The following is a 19,352-nucleotide window of genomic DNA, read 5'->3' on the forward strand; positions in this document are numbered from 1 at the left end:
TATATACCACTTGAGTCTTTCTGCTTCTGGGTTAACTCACTCATTATGATCATTTCTAGCTCAATCCATTTGTCACAAATTTTGGGAATTCCTTGTTTTTAATAGCTGAATAGTATTCCATAGTGTAAATGTACCAGTTTCTTTATCCATTCTTCTACTGAGAGAAACTTAGGCTGTTTCCATGTTCTTCTAGCCACACTCTTAACTCTGAGATGGAGAATGAAAAAAAAAAGACGGTTTAGCTATTGTCCTGCCCCCCCCACCAGCAGCAAAAAGAACATGAACAAGAAGTGCTTATTTAAAGTATCATGAATAATCTAAGTGTAGCGTTGGATGTTAAGCAACAATTCATCCTTCCCTAGTCCCTCTCTCACTGTTGCTCACCTTCCCACCTCACCCCATGTATCAATCTTTCTCTTCTTCCTTCAGAGCAGTCTAAGGTATTATATTAGTCCCTTCAACAATGGCTGTTTGTTTGGGGGGTATTTGTGAGTAAATGTGTGTTCTGTCTCTGTCTCTGTCTCTCTCTCTCTCTCTGCTATTGTGTGTGTCTGTGTCTGTGTCTGTGTGTCTGTGTGTGTGTGTGGTCAGAAGTCAACATACAAAGTCTTCCTTCATTGCTCTCTACCTTATTTTTTAAGACAGGTTCTCTAATTCAACCTGGAGGTCACTGATTCAGCTAGGTCTGGCCAATAGGCTTTAGGGACCTGCCTGTCTCTTCCACTACCTTAGCCCTTCCATGTTCCTAGAGTTACAGATGTGTGCTAGAAATCTGAATTCAGGTCAACCTGCTTACAAAGCAATTACTTTACAGATTGGGTCATTCCTCCAGCCTCTTATTTGTTTTGTATTTAGGAAACAATATAATGGTCTGGATGTGACAGCTCACAGATATTAGCTTATTTAGTTCTTACTACACATTTATTAGGTCAGCGTAATTGAAAAGCTGAGGAAACTGAGGCATGAAGGGTTTGCTGACTTTTCCTAGGACTGAAAGCTAGTATCCCATAAAGCCAGGAGTCACATCAGGGAAGTCATGTTCTTAATCAGCAGGTCATGGTGACTTACAAAGGGACAGGCCAAGGATGTTCCTCAAGGCAAGACTTCTTGAGGTTCTCAAAATTCCTTGCTATTTAGTACACACACTGAAGACATTAGTCACAGCATCTAGTCCTCATAGACCCTCAAAATGACCGTTTGGCTTAGTTTCATTTACCAGCTAGCACTCTGAGACTTAGCTAGTCCAGGGCATTCGTGGAGTACCTAGTCAGATATAGAGCCTTGTGTGGAATTTGTCTCTTGATCTGCAGTTTGGAGCACTTGTAGCTATGTTGTGAGTTCTCATTCCGTAGCTCCGTATGGATTTTCTTTTCAAACAGAGCAGGCATTCTGGTGGAGTGAGGCTACAATTTGCTGACCGCCCCTTCCCATCAGTCAGTTTAAACTGTAAGCAAGGTCCAGAGACCAGTGAACAGTTCTCCCTGGCCCCTCATTCTTAATTTTCTTCTTGGATTTTCTACCTTGTTGGTTTTATTCTATTATTTTATTGCTAAATAGAGAGTGATTGTATCCATAGCAAGAAAAGGCAATTGTGTTTGTTCTCCATCCCCCCCCCCCCCCCCCCCCCGCCATAAGAAATACTTAAAAATCATCCACTGGTCCTAGGAGAAACATTAGTGATAGAAACAAAGATTTTGCAGTAAAGTGGGTTGTGTTCAGGGAAGGAGAGGGCAATGGGACATGTTTGAGGTGTTAGTACTGTTGTCTGGCACAAGAAAGAAAGCACAATGGGTGGGCTGCATTGGCACTGGCCTTCAGATGTCAGAACACAGACCATGAATGAAGCTGTGAGGAAAACTCTTAATGCTTGTGAGAAAACTCCAAGAAAAAAGATAGAGGGTCTTGTGACCTCAGCCCTCCAAAGCACAGAATTATGCTTAGAATGTGCTTTTGTGTCCCTCAGAGGTTTGCTTTAGATTACCCGTTGTGTTTACTGTTGATATTCAGCCCCACACAGCTTGTCCTAGTGATCTTATATACTTTGAGCTTGTGTGAAGTTTGCTTATATGAAGACTTTACTTAACCCTCAGAATAAAAATTATCTGAGGCCCTGAATAAGGTTGGCTATTCTGAGACGTTAGTCTGTCTCCTTTTTAGGCTCTGTTTTCGCAGGTCCCACTGCCTGTAGAGCAATGACAGTCAACAGAGCTCTTTCTGCTGGGAGGATGTCGACAACAAGGCCTAAGCAAGGTAAGGGAGTGTGGAGAATCTGGTAGGAAAAGAGAACGGAACATACAGATGCCCCGAGGTGAAGTGCTCCTGGCCGGTACGGCTGTCAGGGGAAGAGAAAGGATAGGAAGTGTGTCACTGAGGTCTAATCCGGATGGACCTAGAGGATGATGAAGTGTGAGAAAGTAAATGTCACAAGCCTCGAGGAGATGGTAGATGTTCTTCATAAACTCTTAGAAAACCCACAAGAAATTTTCCTCTCTGCAGTTAAAGACATCCTAGCCCATCAAGTTCTCAACTCAGGAGATTTTCTGACTCTTTTTCTGTTTGTCTATTTTTTTTTTTTTTTTTTTTTTTTTGCTATCTTTTCTTACCATATCTCTTGTCTGCTTCCAGTAGCAGCTTTTGAATGCTTACTCATGGGACATGCATTTGTAAAGTCTGCTGATAGAGACAAAATATCTTTCAATCAAACACATGTCGCCATCTGATACATGGAGTGATCTGTTGCTCCTGAAGTACTCCAGCCTAAGGAAAGAGAGCAAGGCTGCCTCTTACCGAGAGTCTGCCCACAGTACTCTGTCCATGCTCAAGTCATCCTGCAAACTCTGCTCCAGATGCCCGCTTCCATAGAGCTACCTAAAGATCACTGCAAACAAACTGTTACCATGTGTTATTGTTTGAGTGTGAATCATCTGCCCCAGCCCCCAAATCTCTTATGATAAAAGCTTAGTTTTTCTGGTGGGTTTTGAGAAGTGAACAATTACAAAGGTTCTCACTTCATCAGTGGGTTGATCCTTTGATACACTCCAAATCTGATGACAGTATGGGGAAGGGATGGAAATTAGGAGATGGCATCAGATTAGGAGACATTGATTAAGGGAAGGTATGCCATAGAAAAGCAGACCTTGTTCCCAGACTCTTCTGTTTTTCTCTGGTTACCGAGTACCATGAAGAGAAAAGCTAGCCTCTGCCATGGTGTTGCCCCTTCCCTCAAGCTCACAGCAGAGGAGCCAAGGGACTTTGAACTAAAGCCTATGAACTTTGGGCCAAAATAAATCTGTTCTCTTTTGATTAATACTATAGCTTCTGTCACAGCAAGGGAATCGGAACACATGTCATTCAAGCCTTCATCAATGGTAGCCTTTCTTGGTCCTTGTTTCTCCTTTGGAAGCATGGTCTCCCTCTCCCTCTTTCCATCAAAGTTCTGCTATGTGGAAGTTGGGGGACACTTCTTTACTTGGATCCCAAGGTTTCTGCAACCAGTTGGTCTGCTTCATCAATCTCTTGTTGGCTTATAAGACCATGTCAATGTTTCTTTGCATCAAAATATTTGAAATTTATATATAGTATCCACACATCTTGTGAAGTGCTACATTATCACACCTTATTTGTTATCCACATTTAGAAATGAGGAGTGAAAGATCATTGTATTCGAGTGTTTTTACAAGATTATGCTGATGGGCTCAAATACACCTCAATTCAAATGTGCACCCATCATTGTCATAGGTCCTATGGAGATTGATCCTGGTCTTCTATTCTTTGCAGCTTTCCCTGCCTACCATGTGAGTGTATTAGTGCGAAATAAGAATGATTATCTTTCACTTTATGCTTTTCTACACTAAATGCTTATTATGTTTTAAGCGCCTTCTGCATGCTGTGATAACAGTTCTATGAAACAGATGTTATTGGAGTCCACATTGTTGTCAGCTTAAATAAAGGGCTCATCAAACGAAGACACACTCACCTGGCTGAAACCTATGTCCCTGCCACTTCCCCAAGCAGGGTATTCTGGCTTCCTGTTGCATTGTCTCATATTCTCCCCAATCTCAAAGGTCATCAAGATCCTCTCCACTCGTCACATAAATTTAAAAGCTGTTTTCAGCCTTTGTCCCACTGTGAATCATTATACCACAGACAATTCCTTCCTGAGACTATAGTAGCTTCCTGTTGATGCCGCTTTTGCCCTTTGGTCTACTCATTTGCTTTATATTGCTTTGATACTTCTTCTGTAACTGCGCACTTTGCTCACCAGCTATGCTCCAGACCTAAGCCTTACAGTTCCTGACTTCTCTCTTTCTACCTCACTGACCTCAGCTCTTGCCTTTACCCTTATGGTTCCTAACATTTCTCAGAGGTCCTGCTCCCTGGGTAAAATAAAATGTAAAGAAAAAGATATGGAGAGAGCAGTTTTTCCTCTTTTGTAGGCTCTGCAGGCAAATATGGTACCTTTACTTGTACTCTATCGGCCTGAACTTAGTGACACAATGGCACTTCACCAACAGAAAGCAGGATAACGTAGTCTATCCTGGTGGTCATCTTCCCTTTTAACCACCCATGGTCCTGTCCCTGTGATGATGGTGAGAACAAATATTGGGAAATAGCTCGCAGGTTCCATTTTCACGTCTTTCCATCGGACAATACTCCTAGACCATACTTCCTCCTGTCTTTCTTCCTCCAACTTCCTCAGGGGGTCCAATCTCATCTCAGATTCAACAGTTCTAACACTAACCTTGTCTCTTCGACGTCTCCTCCTGCATATATGTTTTCTGCTATTAATTTTCCACTGGTGTGAAGCAGAAGCTAAAATCATGCGGTAAAAGAAGTGAATTTTATTAGGTGCCTGTTTCTTCATTGTCCTTCCTTGCAATCACTGACTCTCAAACTCATCCCTTCCTTTTCATTCCTATTATATCCCCCTTGCTTCATACCCTGATGGCCACATTAGCCTGTTACAACATATGTTTTCTCTATTACTAAAACCTCTTATTCTTTCGCTACATCATGACTACATTATTTTTAACTTAATCCATAAAAGCTTGTAGATCCCTCTTCCTGTAGGATAAACTCAAATTTGACACTGCCCCAAATCCAAACATAATTTATATCTCTACTAAATTTATATCTCTACTGTCTCTCTCTCTTTTCTCTCTTCCTCTCCCTTTCACTCTCTTCCTCCCTCCCTTCTTCCTTTCCTCCTTCCTCTCTTCACCTCCCCCATCATGAAAATCTAGACTCAAATGACCTCAACCCATGCGAACTTTAATTCAGAACCTGAAGACCTGAGATACCTTTCATTCTCTTATGTCTAGAGAATTCTCCTTTTTTCCAATAAGATTTTTAACAGCCACATCAAAGTACTCTTTCTCTTCTTTGAGTTTTGACTGAAATCACCATCAATGAATATCATTCATTTGCCTGAATTTATAATTTCCCACCTCAGATTGCAAAAGAGAGTTATACACATGTGTTAAGACATGTATTTATACGTGAAAGCTATAGACATGTGTTATTTCCCTAATTTGGCATTACTAAAATGGCTAAACGTTTTGGTTTGGTTTGGTTTGGTCTTTCGAGACAGGGTTTCTCTGTGTAGACTTGGGTGTCCCGCACTTGCTATATAGACCTGGCTAGCCTTGAACCTACAGAGATCCACCTGCCTCTGCCTCCCCAAGTGCTGAGATTACAGGCATGTGATACCACACCCAGTGTAAACAATGTGTTTCTAAAAGCAGATTGAAATCCACTAAGTAGAGCACTTAAAAGCATCCAGCTGAGCTTTTTTTTTTAGTTATCTCATAAATCAGCTTTAAGTGGGGTTCCATATGGCCTCAGATTCACTGATCTATCATAGGGAAGGGCCATGCAATGTTTAAAATGCACATACCAATTAGTCATGCTCAGCATCAGGAATAATTCCCATTAATTTCACTTTTCCAGTGAGCAAAGCACCTCTGCTCAACTCACATCGTTTGCTGCTCGTTGGACAGATGAGGCCAGTGTTACAGCTACTATAGACTGAGAAAGGTCTTGTAACTTTATTGAGTTTGCCTAGTTTGTGAGTAGATGCCTGGTCTGGAGCTAGTCTCATGTGTTTCTCAGCTACATGCCATAGTCTCACAGCTACCTGTCTAGGAGCTGTTGTGTGCTGTGCAGTTCAAAGCAGCAGAAAATTCAGTTCACACGTATTCACACTCTGCTTTTTCTCAGCGAGGTCAGGGTTCTTGCACCAAATTCAGCCACACGGAAAGCTGCATGCAAGCATTTCCTCTGCAGCTTTGTCATGCACTCCTCACCAGCTCTGCTTGATTGCCCTTTGATAGTCCAGCATCATTTCCAGAATACTTTGCTGTGGAGAGTGGGGACCGCGAAGAAGATGCGTCCAGTGTTTCCCCTGCAGTGTTGTCACTCACTGGTCACCTGCCCAGCTTGATTGCCTTTTCATAGTCCAGCATCATTTCCTGAATGGCTTTGCTGTGGAGAGTGGCACATAACTGTAACACTGACACCACATTCTACGGATTGTGGTTGCACAGCTCTAATACCAGGAAGCTCTCAGCCTTAGCAAATGGCCTCCACATTTCAGATGCTAGTGACAGAAGATGGCCAGAGTTAGATGTCATGTATCTGATTCTTCTCATACCAAACTTAAATCCAAATAGTAGAATGACATTACGTCAAAGGGCTTGAATCCACACCAGCCTTGAGACAGGTAGGAGATCTGAGACAGGGGGTGGGTATGAACTCTGAAAGATGCAGTGTGAAATAAAAATTGGAGCTCTCTGGGCAAAACCCACTAAGCATTTGGAAGCCACACAGCACTGGAAAGCCAAGTTTAGGGTCCTTTGAACTAAGCTTCTGTGCATGCTATAGCTGAGACACAAGCTAAGGTTTTCCAAGAGCCCTCTGTGAACTTTCTCAGCCCAGTAGGATCGTTTATGGGTGACAATTGGTGTTGGAGATTTCTGCAAAGTGTGGCTGCCAGAGGCCACATTAACATATCTTTATGTTCTCTGTATGTTTTCTTCCTGTTGTCCTCTCCATTTGGCACTCAGTATGTCAGCTTTTGTACTCCATGGGATTCTCGGGGTAGCAGTGGCGTCCTATTCTCCCTGTGGTCCTAGCATAGCTTCTGACATGGAGTTAGTACTTGATAAACGCTACCTATTGGTAGGTAAATAAATATCCCTGACTTTCCCCCATCCCACCCTTCCTTGCTGTAGAGTCCTGAAACATGTTGACTTGGCTTGCCCATTCCAACTAAATCACCAGTACATTCCCCCTGAGAGCACTCATTCCGTTGACCTGAAAGGAAAGAGGTTCATCTCAGCATCCTGGAATCCTGCAGTAGCTACTGAGCTGAAAAGAGAGGTGAACACAACCGGGAGCACCACTGGGTTAATAAATCCTTTCATTTTATGACTTGCATTCTCTACAGACTCTCTGTAGAAACTTTACAGTTAACCTGAACCTGTTTATGTGGAAACCATGGCTTGGCCTTTCGGGCTTACACAGAGCTAGTTCACATCAAAACAGCCCAACCACGTGTTTGCTGTTAATACCCTTTCTGACATGTCAGTCCCCGTGTCATATCTATTATTGAATACCTCATATGTCATGAAGGCCAGTCTTTTTTTAATTTCTTATTAATTTATTCTTCTTACATCTCAATGGTTATCCCATCCCTTGTATCCTCCCATTTTCCCCTTAGTCCCCTCCTCTATGACTGTTCCTAAGGGGCATTTCCTCCCCCTGTATATGCTCATAGGGTATCAAGTCTCTTCTTGGTAATCTGCTATCATGAAGGCCAGTCTTAAAGATCATTAAAGATCTCAATGGGGATCTGCTGCATAACACACATTTCTCTTGACGCATGAATTCTGAAGGCTAGAAGACTTTCAAGGAAGACAGACCATAAACCTTCATTAGGTCCAAGATATCAAGTGAGTCCCTTTTCTCATCCTTCTGCCCATTAGTGGAGGAGTTTGGGATAAGTTTCTGGAGTAGCTGAGCTGAGGACCTACTCAGTCACTACTTTTTTTTTTTATTTACTGTGGTCTTCAAGAAGACACTTTACATTTTTACCTTTATCCTTGGAAGATAAAGTCAAAGTGTTCATCTGGTGATATTACCCCCTAAATTGATGAGTTCAGGGGATCATTTCAGTTCACATCTATGGTCCCAGGCTACATAGAGTATTTGACATACAATGGGTTTTAACCATTTACTGAGTGAGGTAAGTATTGGAATTCATTCTGAGTTGTATAGACTTTCTTGAAGCAACTTACAAAACAGATGAAGTTCATGTCTTCATTGACTCACTAATGAACACATGTATTTATTCAGGGACTGTTTTGTTTCAGGCAACATGGCAGGATTTCAACTAATCTTTATTTGCCATAGCACATTAAACATACTTAGGATAAGCCAGGTGGTGGTGGAACATACCTTTAATCCCAGCACCAGGCAGAGGCAGGCAAATCTATGTGAGTTAGAGGTTAGCCTAGTCTATAAACTGAGTACAGGACTCCCAGGCCTACACACACACACACACACACACACACACACACACACACACACACACACCTGTCTCAAACAGCCCCCAAAGAAAGACAAACAAACAAACAAACCAAAACCTAGAATGGAATAAGAAAGATCCCCACAACACAGGATGAGCAGTGTCTGAGGGAGTTCCTCAGTGATACCCAAGAAAGAGAAAGACCACAAAGCAGTTCAACAGTCCGATGGTGACTGTTTTCTATTTATATCCTCAGGGTCTGAAGCTGCAGGAAGAGGTACAGACTCGATGGTGGTGAATGGAACTCTTGGAGAGTCGGTTACTTTCCATGTCAATATTCAAGAACCACAGAAAGTGAGGAGCATTGCCTGGGCTTCTGAATCAAGTATCGCTTTTATAAAACCCGGAGTTGGAGGAGGAGCACCTGAAGTTTTTGTGTCCCACTTCATTTATAAAGGACGAATAGAGGTCATGGGTCAGCACTATAACCTGGTTATTAGACACCTGAGGATGGAAGATGCAGGAACTTACACAGTAAACATAAACGACGAACATTCTACCGTCACCAAACGCTACCACCTGCATATCTACCGTAAGTGATGGGATGTAAGAGGGCTGGGATTTTACTGTTGCTTTGGAGATTTGTGGTATAAAGCACACCCATATTCATGAAAACAGAACTTCCTAATTCTCTTCATGCTTGGGATGACGTAAGCACATCAGTCCTTACAGAGGTCTAATTTAGTTGTGGCCTCAACAGACTTTAGCTGTTTTCTGTTTTGCCGCAGAATTTGCCCTTTGATCTTTGTTTTCCTTCCTTATAAAATGTCAACAATCATACCAATCAATTTGCAAGTACTATTATGACAAACTAGTAAGAAACCATATGCAAAGTGGTCTATAAAAGGCTTCCTGCTTCAAACTCAGTGCAGAATGCAGAGGACAGTGCAAAGAACCACAAAAGGAGGACTGTGTGCCCTTCACCTCCTCCCTCCTGTTACGCTAGATCCAAGCCCCATTCCTAAATATGAGCAATTCCATTACTGAGGATATATAGATATGGATACAGATACAGATACAGATACAACAGACATTGGATCAGTATAAGGTTCTGTTATATTCACAACATGATGACTACAGCATTTCCAAATATCTGCGGTTTAACAGCTTCTGCCGTGATAAGGTCCCCCTTGTCTGCCCCTCTCTGTCCCTCCTCCCCTCACCTCCACATCCACTCCATTCTGACTCACGGTCGATTGTATGTGAAAATAATCTGTGTTCAACAGAAGGAAAAAATGAAAAAATAGGTGTGCATAAAAGTGTGTGTGCATATATACATGTGCCAGTTAGTGAGAAAACAAAACAGACCATGAATTTGTAACAGGAGGCTTTATAGAAGGGTTTGGAGGGGAAACGGAAATGATGTAATTATATTGTAACCTCAGCCATGATAAAAGCTCTTGTTGAAGACTTAATGTGAGTGACAGAAAAATAAATAAGTATAGGAAAACCATTTTTTTAAGAAAGCAACCTTCTGCTATGGTTGATTTTAAGACCTATAGGGTTGAAAGGATGTATTATTCATATGTCATTACAAAGCATGGCCACAATAAGTACAACTCGCCACCAGCACATGGGCTATACGAAAATATCAAAAATAATTTTAATGTGATTTATTTGTTTTCGTGACCTCTTTTTTTAATGTGTTTAACATGTATCACACAAATTTCTGGGAAGTTAACAATCGATTGCCACAAGCTTATATAGGCCCGTTTCAAATCACTCTCGGCTCATATGCTTTCCTCTCATAGGTCGGCTTGGAAAACCAACAATTACACAGAATTTGACAACACTTGAAAACAACACTTGTAATGTCACACTGACGTGCTCTGTGGGGAACGAAGAGAAGAACGTGGCATACAGTTGGAGTCCCTCTGGAGAGAAAGGCAACGTCCTTCAAATCTTCCATTCCCCTGAGAATCAAAAGATGACTTACACGTGTATGGCCCAGAACCCTGTCAGCAACAATTCTGACTCTTTCACTCTCCCGCAATCCTGTACAGGTAACCAGATCCTCCCATCTCTCTGGACAGTCTCAGAAGTCACCTGAGACTCTAAAGACTCCATGCCTTAGCTTTTGACTACTCATCATGCGAGTGTGCCTCCTTCATGCCAAGACTAGCCGTGGGTGCGTCCTCACCCAGGCAGCCTTCTGGGGGAACGACCAAAGCTTCTGTGAAGCATTGAGCATTCTCAGGGATCTTGAGGAGTCTGATGAAGACTGCAGATTGAAGGGCTTTGGCCCTCTCTGAAGGGCATGCCATCTTGACATTGGCCTGAATGTGGGCAAACCTGTACAGTGTCATGGGCCTGTTTCCTGATAGCCAGGACTCATAACAATTTCTATTTCCAGACACTCGAGGCTCCCATGTTCACCCTGCTGTGTTGCCAAGTGGACTAGCTGTGCTCTCTCTTTTTATTCTCATTGCGGTGTTGGCTCTTCTGTTCCATTTGTACAAGAGAAGGCAAGGTAGGATTGCCCTGGAAGGTAAAATGTGAGAATGTGTCTTCTTTCTTCCAAGAAGTGACCTCATTTATCTACCCCAGTGGAGTAGGGAGTATCACTTTGCGAACCATACTGGCAAGGCAAAGGAACAGGGGTAAAAGTATTTACCAGTCGAGAACAAATACAAAAAAGATGTAATAAAGAAAATGTGCTACAAGAGAAAGAGATGCAGTAGACAGTCTCAGAGGAGAAAATCCGACTAAAGAATTGAGTTCTTTTCTACAATTAAGGGAAATTATTTGGTCTTATCTTATACAACATACCTGCACATTTCACAATCTTGATAAGTAGACAATTTAACAATATAAGCTGTCTTTCTTGATACTAGCCATTTGAGCTAAGAAGATGTCACAAGCCACTGGGGTCAGGCCACAAATGGTGAGGGTCTGGCTGTTAAAGCGTGAGAATGTGTGCATTGAGGGAGAGAACGTTTTTGTCTCTATATTTTTCTCTTAAAATGTTTACTTTATTTACACACACACACATACACACACACACATTCACACCTACATGCCTGAAATAACCAGAAAAGGACACAAGATCCTCAGGAGCTGGAGTTTCTGCCACCCAATGAAGGTACTGAAGTTCTCTGTGAGATCAGGATGGTTTGAACAGCTGAGCCATCTCTCCTGCTCTGTCTCTGCCCCTCACCTTATAAATCTACAAACTCAAACCCTGACAAGGGAGGAAATTCTCTCTCTCTCTCTCTCTCTCTCTCTCTCTCTCTCTCTCTCTCTCTCTCTCTCCTAGAGCTGCTTTGGAGCTGATGGGTGATAAGGGACACTGGTTGGGGTTTCTGATCTGCCATAGGGTTGTACAACCATAGAGGTCCTCATGTTGGAGACAGGCACCAACACTGATGGTAACGGTTGATACTCCTGAAACAATCCCTTGCAGAATTTAATGGCTTCTAATACGAAGGATATGAATTATACAAGAAGGCTAAATAAACAAAGGTCAGAAAGAATGGGAGCTATGTTAGTGTTCTGTCCCAGGACAGATAATAACTGGGAAAATCAGCCCTCAGAGGCTGGCTCACTCTATCTATGTAATGTACGCATGATATAGTATGTATATATGTATATATGTATGTATGGATGGATGGATGGATGGATGATGTATGTATGATGTATGTATGTATATATGTATGTATGTATGTATGATGTATGTATGTATGTATGATGTATGTATGTATGATGTATGTGTGATGTATGTATGTATGTATGATGTATGTATGTATGATGTATGTATGTATGTATGATGTATGTGTGATGTATGTATGTATGATGTATGTATGATGTATGTATGTATGTATGATGTGTGTATGTATGTGTGTATGATGTATGTATGATGTATGTATGATGTATGTATGATGTATGTATGTATGTATGTATGATGTATGTATGCATGTGTGCACCTAGCTGTCTGTCCTCCTGGTTATTAAAGACCTGGAGGACTGTGTTTCATAAACTGAAGAAAGGAGTCTGGGATCTCTGGTCTAGTTCTCAAAGTGAGGGCCTTCAAACTTAAAATGGAGGGAAGAGCAGAGCTGCCAGATGGGCTGGCTGGTGAGCAGGGGCTTGAGTGAAACAAAGGAAGGGTCATCAAAGATGTCGACTGTGATTGAGTGTTGGCACACGGTCCAAGAATGAGGCACATAAGAAGAATTCTCGGTGCTTGGGAGAAAATTCCAAGAAAACGAGGCAAAAGTCTTGTGACCTCAGTTTCTTCAAAACATGGAATTGTTCTGGGAACGTGTTTTGTATCATCCTCCCAGGAGGATGGAATAGGATTGAGTTTACTTCAGAGTATCCACTACAACTGGGCATTGTTATTTGTTCATATGTCTTTATGGAAAAGCAAGGGTTTGGCACACACAGTTTCTCCTTGGGATTGGATACTTTACTCAGGTTGCTCTTCTTAACCCCCAGAGCAGGAATTGTCTGATGCTCTAGGTAAAGCTGGCCGCTGCGTAAGACTTTCATCTACCTCGTTTCTAGGCTCCATTCTCCCAGGTCCTACCACCTCTAGAGTGGTAAGCAGTGTTGAGTTCAAGGGAGATGGACTAGTGTGAGATAATCTAGTAAACACATCTAGTAAAACATCCTTCTTGTAGTTTGGGGCACTGTAATGAGGCCATAGAGGCCTAAGGATGAGATATCTGTGTTCTTCCCTCAATTATGACATAAAGAGAACTAATAAGGCCCAGTTATAGTTCAGTGTGCCATGAGGTGATGAATGTTCTTCAACTTGGAGTGGATGTAAGGGTCAAGTTTTATTGCAAAGAAAAACCAGGAGGTATTTTTCCTTTGGTAATCTGCGGTTCATATTTGTGCCACCTCTTCAGAATACATCCCAGAGCTAAGTCCGAGAAAATAATCAGCCAGGGCCCATCATGCAGGGACTACCAGAGGTGAAATGGTTACCCAGAATGCACCACCTGTGGAAGCAACAGAACTCTTTTGTCAAAAGCAAGACCTGGTCACACTGCACTGGTACAATGGAGAAGTGCTTTTAAGTTAAGGTGTCTCTTGAGACGAGAAACTCTCAGGCTGGAGAGATAGATGATGGTTCAGCCATTAAAGGCTGAGGCTACATCCAAAAAAATATAAGAGAATAGAGATTCTCCCTATACATGGAGGTTAAATCTAAGTTCACTCAAGAGGCAAACCTATCCAGCTGGTGAAGCCAAACCAACATGGAAGGGAAAAATCTTACAGTCTCAAACTTGCTGTGGATTGGTGTTAAGGGAAAGGGGCCACTGTCCAGGGGAAACTGAGTAACCTATGGGCCTCTTGGATCAGGAAATATTGCCAGGAGCCAGAAAGTATAGGCAAAACAACCACCGACCACTCACTCTGCTCTCACCTGCTCTGGAGAGCAGCAATGCTTGCATGGAGAAGACTGGTGAGAGAGGAGCGGGAAGAGGATGTCCTCACAGTATTTGCAGATTCACCTTAGACAAGCTGCCTTTGCCAACTGCACTACATTTTGAGAGTAAATTGGTCTTTCATTCTTATAAACTATAAGGGGGCCTGTTCACTTTCTGCTTTCCTCAGGTCCTACCTTGGTGCATTAGTTACTTTCCTCGTTGCTATAACAAAATACATGTAGAGATGAAATTCCATCTTGACTATTTTTTGGCTAGTTACTGTAGCACTGTGAGATTCCATTCTCTCAAATGTAAGATATCCGTAAGTGAAATTGCTTGCTACATATAGTTATTAAGTAGATTACGTACATGCAATAGCCAACCTGGTACCTAGTACTAGGTAAGTATGAGCTCCAATGTGTGTAATTGGCAGGCCTGAGTAGGATGTTGAGGTAGCATTCTATGGGAGAGGGTTTGTGACAAGGGTCATAACTCAAATGGACTCACAAAAAGGAAATGTTATAATATCCAAGCATGGTCTCCAAGGAAACAGAGACAACTGAGACAGAGGGACAAAGACCAAGAGATGGAGACAGACTATTCTTTCTTTGCACACACAAATAAGATTGAGAGCACTTTGTCTGGCTCCCTCACTATGTCTGGGGCAGAGACTTAGACAAGACTAGCTCTGAAATAGTGACAACTGTGATCATCTTGGATCAGATCCACCATTTGTACATATTTTGGAGACCTATAAGAAGAAGGCACAAAGTTCTGTCTATCTCTTTCCAACTTCACCCAAAAACATTGTGTTAATACTAAAAGAAAAAGAATGTATTAAGATTAATGCCTCATCTAGCTCAGACATTTTTAAAAGTAAAAATCTATGTGCCCTTTCTTTGTTTTTCTGGCTCCTTCTATGTAGCCTGGCACAAAGAAAGAGCTTGATACATATTTAACTATTTTGTGAATGTATGGTTATAGTCAGGTATGCACTGGGATAATAAAGCACTGGCTATAATTAATATCAATCAAATTAAACAACCAAGACCCTAACAAAGAAAGTCCAGAAGCCATGCAAGGCCATCAATGCCAGAGCTATATTTGAATCCATGCAGGGAATGGGCTAAGCTGAACTTCAGGAATAGAAAAGAATTCACACTGGGCTTTCGGTGAGATTTGAACAAGAGGTGCCCTATCACAAAAGTAATCTTTGGGATAGAAAGACCATCTGAGAATTCAAGCATCTGTCTCGATAGGGCAGGGCCCATTCAACCTCTGAGTTTTATTTCTTTATCATGGGTAGATAAGATAAGACTAGGTAGTATGTAAACCCCACCTACCTTTCACAGACTGTGGTTCTATGTTTATTTATGGCAGGTGGTGTTGTCCCAATGGAGACAATATATTCTGTAGTTTCAAGAACTGCTCATCATACAGAGTCCACAATCTATGATGAAATCCTTGAATCCCAGGTAAGTTGCTGCTACTCATGAATACACCCTACCACCAGTACCATCACCAGAACAGGCATCTTGGGCAACAGTTGCCCTCTGTTTGCTGTTACATAGAAAGAAGCTACAGACAAGAGTCTGAAGGGACCAACCAAAAAGGAAATGATGGCATGGGTCTCCGCATGAAAGCCAACATAGTCCCTTGTCTCCTCATGACAGCCTCCATGGTATAAGGCCCTGAGCATCACATGAAGGCTTAACTGAGGGGTTAGATGCAATTGTGTCTAAGAGGCACTCTCTAGAGGAATTGAGCAATGATAGAATCCTTATTGTGAGATGAGGAATGCTATGGGGTCACCAACAGGCAGAGTCGGTACTTAAGGTTGTTCCAAGTACACAGAAGGAAAAACAGACAACCTTGAACTAAACTAGCTGGTCTAGAATAGCTTTTCTTAGACCCTTAATCGCTCTGTTCCACACCTTCTTCCTTTGGTTGGCCTTCCATGGCTTGCTCCCAGCAAAGATCACCTTTTGTACCTACACAAGCCTACTTCCTTGAGTCTGCAAGGACTGAAGGGGGACACTCAGGTTTCTCCAGTTACTCTGACACTGTGCTAGGACTGCTGGGATGCAATTATAGATTCACATAACTCACAGAAAACTAATCTCCCAGCGCAGCAAGACTCAGTCTAAACTACACAGAACCCTCCTCTCAGCTCCTGGAGGCCTTCTGCTACACGGCTATGTATGTCCAACTGCCACCCACTTGTCCTTATGGCTATTGTAACCTGATCCAGAGTTGGATGGAACAAGACCTGATGACAGAAAAAGAGACTCCATGGTGAAAGGGGATCCAGAATGGGTGGTGGAGAGACGGGAATTAGGAAGAGAGCCTCTTCCTTGTCTTGTCTTCTGAACTCTCGCTGAGGAGAAAGTATCTCTTTTCCAGGTGAGGTCCTGTGCCTATGAGGAAGAAGCAGTGAACACCATTTATTCCACGGTGCAGTTTCCTGAGAAGGTAAATCCTGGGTGGCTTTTTAATCTTTTTTTTTTCCATGCGTTCTACCCTCCTGCTCCATCCCATCCATCAGTATTTAACTGAAAGCCTGAGTCTCCTTGAGGCAAAGAGAAAGTTGTTCACAGCATTCTAAATACTAGATCATGGGAGGCTTTAATAGTGACTAGACCCCAGCAGTTATTGGTCTCTATGTTAAGACAAAAATGGAGTTGCTGAGAAACAGAAAGATCTAAGGCTCGGGCTGGAGAGATAGCTCAGCGGTTAAGAGTCTGCTCTTCCAGAGGACCCGAGTTCAATTCCCACCAACCACATGGTGGCTCACAACCATCAACACTGAGATCTGATGCCTCTTCTGGCATGAAGGAGTACACACAGACAGAACACTCATATATATAAAATAAATAAAATATACAAAAAAGAGATCTAAGGCTGACCTAGGAACAAATAACTGATCCTGGACATTGTTTGAGGCCTAACAATCAAAACCAATTTCAAAAGCAACTATTTCTTTCTACTTATTTCTTCGGAGCTACGAAGTTCCCCTGGGGCTCCCAAATGGGGTGGCTGGAGCAGAGGAAAATGACTCGCTGGAGCAAATGTCCTTTCCTCCCTCATGTCCCCAAGCACAGGGGAAATCTAAGATGTCATCCTAGGCTGATTTCTTATCTCTCCTGGTACTTCAGGGGACTGGAGTCCCACAGTCACACCCTTCAGCTAATATATTTTTTCATATTTTCTTCTACACAGATGAGGAAAACCAACATAAAGGATCACAGACCTCCCAAGACTCTGAGTAATGAATTTGTCATCTAGCGGAGCAAGCAATGTTCTCCCTCTGGAAACTAAGTAACAATCATGGTGAGGGTACATTCCCTAGAGACCTTGTGAACACTTTGACCTTTCTTATCAAATTCTTCCTATCTGGGCAAGATAGATTCTCTGATATGGTGCCCCACAGACTTCTTCATACCACAGAGCATATAAAATTATTTTTATGCCACATTGGATTAAATCATCAAAGCGGCTTATGTCCATAAAAGACTGAAGATGTCTGGAAGATTCTCATGTCAAGATGGAACATCACTGCCCAACAGCTGTGGGAAGAAATCAATCATTATTGTGAGCACCTCTAACACACCATGGCATACCAGCTAAAAGTGCAGAGTAGGCATGTGTAAGGAACCCTAATGCAAGGCCTCCCAGTCTCTATGGTTCCTTAAGCAACTTAGGAAAGGTGTCCTTAAGGTGTATCTAAACCCTTACTGGAATGCATAGCATGTCTGTCCAAGTGTAGGCTACATGTCAACCCCTATTCATTCCTAAGCTCAGGAACCATCAGAAAGGACACAACTGCCACTATTATCCCAAATAGAGATGGCCATGCTGCTTGCTGTGGGTTGTGATCATAAGCTAGGCAGATATATTCTCTTAGTGTAGCATTAGAATATGTTCTTCCTGTAGACTAGAGTGCTGGAGATCTTGAGAATCCTCACACAATTTCCTTTCTGGCCAAGCATTCTTTCAACATGTATTCCTTCAGTCAGACTCAGGAAAAGGCACCATGCCCAAGAGCTTCATTGTTCAAAACAAAATGTCCAGCCACATTTCTGACACTTTGAGGGAAGTGGCTGTAATCAAGCCATCAAAAGATCTTGAACATCTTGATCTAAAAAGATTTTATCCTCTAACCAACTAAACTATCTGCCCTTTGATGCCCATCAGAGATTTGAGAAAGAATAAAACTTAAATTGCTGAGTGAACCAGCAGTGCAGGTTAGCAGCTTCCCAAATGAACAATTGACTTAGATGGTTTACTGCCTGAACAGTCACCCAACACTCTCTACAATGTTGGAGCCTCATCTTTGGCTTTCTGGCACAATATCTCTGCCAGACTTATTGGCAAGGCAGGAACTATTGAGGACTTGCTTACCCTGTCTTGACAGAGTGTGGCCGTCGACTCTGCCTGCATCTAAGCTGCCCATTTTTAGGCAGAATTCTGTTTGTGGCAGGAATGAGGACATTTTGCCCAGTGGCTTGTTTGCCACATTTGAGGCCATCTCCATAAGGAGTCTCTTTGATTCTCATCACCTTTTAATTCGGCTGGATGTTGTCAGGAGTTAACTTGTCTTGTTGTCAAAGAAATTTAGGATTATAAAAAGATCTTTGAATACCAAATTGCGTGTATCTCTGAGGCTTTTGAAGACCTTGTTTAACTATTTTACCTCATATATCAAAAGAGTCATATCTATCTGTTAGACTTGGGATATATATTCTTGTGCTAAAAACTGACAAGTATTTGACATGCCCATGTTTTCTATCAATATACTATATTCTATACCATTGACTTAGATGTGACCTTCATTATGTGTTAACAATTAGGGCCTTGAGTTAAGGAATAGATTCAATCATCTAGTGCTTGTTCTATCCTCCCTCTATGTTCCTATGTCCCTTTCTTTCTTTTCAGCTCCTATTTCCTTAGAGTTGAGATGGGATACATAATGAATTTCATTCAGAAATTTAGACCCAACAAGACAGGAAAGGCATTTACTTCAAGCTGGAAAAATACAAATAGGCAAGCCACTATGAATGTAACATTTATAGAACTCATGATTGTCACATGGTCTAGTTAGTTTTATATATGTGTAATAAAATAAATGTATTTTAAAAAGAGAGATTTTGAATAATGCAAAGCCATTTGCATTCCTAAGAGGGAACTTGAAGAATAACACTGGAGATAGCGAGCCTGGTTCACTCCAGATCCTATGTTTCATCTCAGACAAGCACAGGGTTCAAGCTAAGGTTGTGTTCCTTCACTCCAGCAGCCCTACAAACTCAAAACCAGCTGGCTAGCCATGAGGAAGAATCCTCTAGCTGGACAGGACAGCACATGATCTGTGGGGCCCTGAGAGCCAACTA

At 42.1% G+C, this 19,352-nt stretch overlaps 1 protein-coding gene across 1 annotated transcript; it reads left to right on the forward strand.

Moving 5' to 3' along the window:
* The first annotated feature begins 7,065 nt into the window (after positions 1 to 7,065).
* On the forward strand, positions 7,066 to 17,250 carry LOC127191139 (SLAM family member 5-like). Its single transcript, XM_051148359.1, has 8 exons — positions 7,066 to 7,179; positions 8,680 to 8,707; positions 8,784 to 9,119; positions 10,339 to 10,590; positions 10,941 to 11,075; positions 15,346 to 15,440; positions 16,369 to 16,437; positions 17,185 to 17,250. The coding sequence occupies exons 1-8, from the start codon at positions 7,066 to 7,068 to the stop codon at positions 17,248 to 17,250; spliced, it is 1,095 nt and encodes a 364-aa protein (XP_051004316.1).
* The last annotated feature ends 2,102 nt before the right edge of the window (positions 17,251 to 19,352 follow it).

The sequence above is a fragment of the Acomys russatus genome, chromosome 6, assembly GCF_903995435.1.
Source record: "Acomys russatus chromosome 6, mAcoRus1.1, whole genome shotgun sequence".
Taxonomy (NCBI): domain Eukaryota; kingdom Metazoa; phylum Chordata; class Mammalia; order Rodentia; family Muridae; genus Acomys; species Acomys russatus.